Genomic DNA, 5,703 nt, shown 5'->3' with positions numbered 1-5,703 from the left:
GGACGGGCCCTCTCTGCCTGAACAGCGTTATGTGTGCCTTGGGAAGGACCAAATCTTTCCATTATTCAATGAACTACGGAGCCAAATGCAGCGGGGGATCTGGGAGCTTCCCGCACCGCGACAACTCAGCTTCAGTGTCTGCTTCAGCATCTTGGGGTGTTCTTAATCAGTGCAACCTTGGGCAGGAACTTTCAATTCTAGCAAACCAAAAAGCATTGGAGAGGGATGATGGGCATGTGAATTTACTGGTGATGATACTATTTTTGTAACTGAAAGTTGCTCAGCAGAACCCTCATCCTACCTGCCACTGCAGCTGCAGTTTGGGGGGACCAAATATTTACTCCAGCTGTCAGGGTTGCACTTTGGGGATCAAATGCTCAGTCCATTCATCAGGGTGGAACGACTGCACGCAGCAGAGCAGCACAGCAAGCTGCTGTTTGCCATGGAGGACCAAAGCTTTTGAGTACTGCCTCTCATTTTAAATCCAAGGACAGGGGATTTTTAAGACTTCTCTTTTTTTTTTTTAAGTGAAGGAGAAAAGCAATGAGAGCTGCATGCACCACTCTTTGTCTAGCCAAAATGTTGTTCTCTGAGCGTGTAAATATCACAGCACCAAGACCAAGTTTGTAAATAGATTTATGTGTTCTTTGTATGAAGGAGGTCGTCCTCACCAGCATAAAGGCAATGAAAAGTGGGGACCACTCCTACCAGGAAATGTTGGGATTTGTCAGCCCATTTTAAACTGTTCAGATTTTTATTTGAAATGTCCTGATGAGCCCCTCCCCCTTTCCTATCCCACATTTTTTTAAAGCTGCTTTTAATTTATTAACTTTTAACTCTGTGAATTTGTTTCACAGCCTTATGGCCTGAGTTTTTAAGAGCAGTGAAGGAGGTTTGATAAGTGCACCATGGCACGTATGTGTGTAATGTATTTTTATATTTTCTGTAGCCAAACTGCTGTGAGCAGGAAGCTGTGGTTCACCAGAGAAGCTGCTTTCACCCAGTGACATTTGGCTGGTAGAGATGTATTGTGGTGAATGGTGCCCTCTGAGAATCATGGAGCTGCTTTTGGAAGCATGACAGTTTTGAGGGAGGGTGTCTTTTATCTCATTTCAATTCTGAATGTATGAAGTGCCTGCCTCGGCTCTCCCCAAAACACATGCTTGGCTGTCCTTAGGTGTTCATGTGGGACGGAGCTGAGCTGCAATCATGGCATTGTACCAAGTCTGTACTGTGCTGGGACACAAGTTTTCCATGTGGTGTGAATCCCTGTGATGTCACAGCACTATAGCAGGAGGAATTTTGTCCTGTTTGCAACTGAAATCCAGCATGGCTCTTTCCCATGTGGAGGAATGGCAATAGGAAAGCACTGTGTCTGGAAAAGTCTCCATTTAACTCTTGTGTTTCTTCTCATGACTCTGTTAGACTTGACTTCCGAACCTATGGAGAAGTTCTGTTGTTCTCTTCCTAGTTTTAAACTACCTTCCTGCAGTCTGCCTTTGGGGGGTTTGAGGTGTATGCCAAAGACCACCCAGGCTTGCTCTTGTCCTACTGAAGTATAATAGTGGGCATGTGGCTGGCAATTCCATGAAGGATAAAAACCCATAGGAAGTACCTCCTGCAGGTTCTAAAGATGCTTGATAAAAGCTGGTAAGGTTTAAAATTCATTTTTCCTCTTTGAAGTCATCCTGGGTGGGATCTTAAAAGATTCTGTGCCAGCCTGATAAGAAAATATTACTGCAATTCGAAAATAATGTCTGGGGATCATTCTGTGGACTACTGAAATGCAATCATCTAGCTCTGAGATGTTATGGAGAATATGAGAAAATAGTGGAATTGTTGGAATAACTACTTCAGCATGGTGCCAGCTTCAGTTTAACAAAACCACCTTGGCTCCTTTAGAACCAGTGGGTCTCATTTTCATGTTCTCCTGTGTAGGAACCCAGAGTGCAGAGAATATTTCTCTGCCTCTTTTGAAGGGTTTTTACCCCCCTGAAAAACACTGTTTTGACCTTTGTCCATGGAAAAAACAACCAACCCTCAGACAAGAACTAGAAAAAACAATGGTGCGAATTAGGTGATAGACTACTATGTAAGATTGTCACAGGGTGGAAAATGTAGAGGTTTTTGGCTTCTCTCTGTAGTAAATAGATAAGAGCAAAAAACATCAAAATGGAGAATTGTTGTTGTTCTCCAAACCTTCTTCTTCTTCTACTACTATTCCATATTCTGCAGTAAAAGTAATTGCGGATGATTGGACAAAAATTTCTGCAGTTCCTGGCTGTTGCTGAATAATTGGTAGGAAAGTGAAAATAATACACGTTTTTAGTAACCATTGGTTAAATTATCTTTAAAAGGCTGTGTAAATCTTGATAATTAGGCTTTCTCCTTAATTCTCTGCTCTGTGCTATGTCGGGGTCACGCTAGTGACTCTGTTTCTCTAAGACTTAATAAACAACTATCTAGCAGCAGAAGAGGCTGAAAGTCTCCGTTTGTCTCTCAAACTAACTCCTGGCAAGGACTTTAAAAACCCTCTCCCATCAGGAGAGGTCTGATTTATGCCACAGGCAGTGGCACTCCTGTAAGTGAAGAGTTTCTCCCCTGGGTTTTGTGCTGTTTATTTCATACACGTAACACAAACAAGGAGACTCACCCCAAGTGTAGTGGCTTAGTCAGTGCTCTTGGAAGGGGTTTGGCCAAGAGAGTCCTCATAAAGCAACTCCCTTTGTCCTCATTGGGAAAAGACTGTTTATTTCTACTCCATGGAGGTAGATTGAAATGCTTTGCTTGGTCACCTCTGTGTTGCAAGACAATATATGTGGATTTTTTTTTTTCCTCTGAGGAAGTATTTTGTAACTTGTGAGTAGGAAATGCACCCAAGCAGCAGTTACAGCCAGGCTGGGCCCTTGGGCATCTGGCAGTGTGAGCAGGTTCCTGGAGGGCTGGTCATGCAATAGTCAGGGATAGCAGAAAGTGCAATTAAACTTTTTATAGATGGTAGTGACAGGTGAGTATCATGTTCGTGTCTTTATGTTCATGCAGAGAATCACAGAAATCAATAGAGGAAAAAAAAGTTCAAATTAGCCTGGTTTCATTTGCATGCAGAGTTTTGAATTTACTTTTGAAAGAATTTTATATTCGAGCAATATTCTTAAAATACCAAACTCTTGATAATCCCGGTAGGAACACCCTGGCAGTGTGGTGCCCAGGGCATCTGTCCAGGCACAGGCTGTGTTCTTCACAAAGACAAAAGCACATGGCTGCAGGACACAAATGTCAGTTCATCCAACAGCATTAACTCAATTTCCTCGGTATTAGCTAGAGTTTGAGCACTAATTGAACAAGGGGAACCTGTGCAGGCAGCCAGTGGTGAGCCCAGCATCAGGCCAGCTGGACTGTTTTTGAGGATTTGGACAGATCTGTGCAGGACAATCAATTTACTGCAATAAATTGTTGGGTTTTTTAAAAATAGAAATGAAATGTCAAGTGTCATGAAGTGTGAATTAAGGAACTTGAAATGTGGCAGGTTTTTATCTTTTGTATGTCTGTGACTTGCAGCAAACCTCAAATGATCTTTTGGATACAAATATTTTTATCTGCTTTGACTGTTTGTAAGAATGAACCTCAACATTCCTTTTTTGATATTTAAGCCATAATTGTAAAAATGATTTGGATTTATTTAAATAATAAATTTTATTACTAAAATGTCTGTTTATGTAATGGTTTGACTAGAATCTGTCTGGGGGCAGCTCTGTTTGGACTGAACCAAATGTTAAAAAAGAAAATTAACATTAACTGCAGTTTTTTGGCAGAAAAATAATTTTCTACATATTGATGTATGACCCTTCCCTGTTTGTTGGGAGGCTTGGGGGTTATTTATTGTTGGGTTTTGGTTGGTTTTTTTAAATTAAAGTGATCTTTTCATGCACTACAGAGGGGTGAAGTCATGCTTAGGTACCTATAAGGCACAGGGTGTAGAGGGTGAGAGAAACCAGTGATGGACATAAGTCTGGGTGGGTGATTTGGAGAGCTTAGAGTCCAGTTCAGGTATTTTGGAGGAAGGACAATAAAAACCCAAAACATCATTGGAAGAAGCTGACACTGAGCATCCATCACGGATGGAAAGCACTGGATGGTGGAGATGCTTCTTTCTCCGGTGCTCTGCTTTGGAGGTGTCCAGCGAGACTTCCTGGTTCTGGCTGCTCCCACCTGTCACCTCTGGCAGTGGGACACAAGTGTTGAGTCCCAAATGCTGCCTAAAGGTGTTATTTTTTGTGAGAAATTTCAAATGGGTTACTGCTAACCTGGAAAGATTTTGGGAAGGCGCCTGTAAAATTGCTGTTGAAAACAGAACGAGTTTGATTTTATGCAAACTGTTTAAACTATTTATTTTTAATTACTCTTACTCATCTTTTTCATTAAACCATTAAAGTGAGAGAGCCGGTCTTGTAAGCCGCCTCATCAGGCTGCGGCTGGGGGCTTCCTTGGTGTCTTCAACAGGGTGAGATTTTGTCTTCAATATAATGCAGTCATGCCACTGCGAGTAGACGAGCGTGTGAGTGTCGGATCTCCTCACTTTGAACTCATACAACCTGCCAGGCTGCAGGTGGTCGATTATACACGGGTTGGAGATGACTTCCTGGATCCGGCCGTATCCTGGTTCTGTCTGACTGTTATCTGTCACTAGCTTGACCTCCAGCTGCCATCGTTCAAGGTGTGACTCTTGACTTTCAGTGAACCACTTGAGCTGGACCCAGGTCTGGCATGCAAATGACTCTATCCGATCAAAAATCGGCGGCTTCTTCGTATAGAGAGAAAAACTAATGGGAGGGTGTAGAGCACCTCCAAGATGTATCTGTGACACCAAACTGTGCTTGACATGGAGCTTCCTTGGCTCTTCCAAGGCAATGAGCTTATTTAAAAACATGGAGAGCTTGAGCACTCTCTTTATATTCAAGTCCCACTGGGAGAGGAAAGTTTCCACGTCACAGATCTGTACGTAACGGCTCAACTCCTCCCGACCTCGTTCCAGCTGTTCCAACAGCTCAGTTAAAAGTGCCAGTTGGATTTCAGTCTGTTTTTTTCCCACCTTCTTGATCTTCTGGAGTTGGCAGGGGTTTGCTATTTGCAAGATGTCAGCAAAAATCATCATATTGTTCTGGTCTCTCACACACACGTGTCTGGGCTGAAACTTCAAGTAAAAGTAACACTTCTTCAGAAGATGAACTTTGTTCCAGTGGTACTGGAGGTGGTGGGCGTTCAAGTCAGAGTTCAGGAAATCCAAAACAAGGTTTTTGTTTCTCAGGTACTTCTCCATGCTGGCATTGTCGTCCTGTTCTTCTCTGGGTGCGTGTCTTGGGGTGTCCGAACTGGTTTCATTCTCATGCAAAACCTTAGCCATGCTTCCAAAGCTTGGCTGCTGTGTAGGAAAGCAACAAAAGCAACAATAATAACATTAAGAACCAAAGGAAAAGCAGCTGTGAGGGAGTACAATCATGGCTATGACTCTTCTCTCTTAATTAAAGCTTAGCTTATAAAGAACTGTCAGACTAGATGTAGTTCCAGAGGAACTTTTCTCTATACTTGTATGGTTTCTAATGTTTTATTTTCCAGCTGGTCTCCCTCTACCCGCCCTTGAGAGGTTCTACCTCTGCTTAATAGATTCACTGACAGAAACTATTCTCTGATACACTCTGCCAAAAT

General features: G+C 42.6%; 1 protein-coding gene across 1 annotated transcript; it reads right to left on the bottom strand.

Moving 5' to 3' along the window:
• Window positions 1–4,426: 4,426 nt before the first annotated feature.
• Window positions 4,427–5,401, bottom strand: FNDC11 (fibronectin type III domain containing 11; the record flags this gene model as incomplete). The annotated part of the gene is made up of 1 exon (XM_082292990.1): window positions 4,427–5,401. One exon carries the CDS (start codon window positions 5,399–5,401, stop codon window positions 4,427–4,429), a length of 975 nt encoding a protein of 324 aa, XP_082149116.1.
• Between the last annotated feature and the right edge of the window lie 302 nt (window positions 5,402–5,703).

This window comes from Coloeus monedula (assembly GCF_965178545.1).
Source record: "Coloeus monedula genome assembly, chromosome: 17".
Classification (NCBI taxonomy): Eukaryota; Metazoa; Chordata; class Aves; order Passeriformes; family Corvidae; genus Coloeus; species Coloeus monedula.
This window is presented reverse-complemented; position numbering and strand designations above follow the sequence as displayed.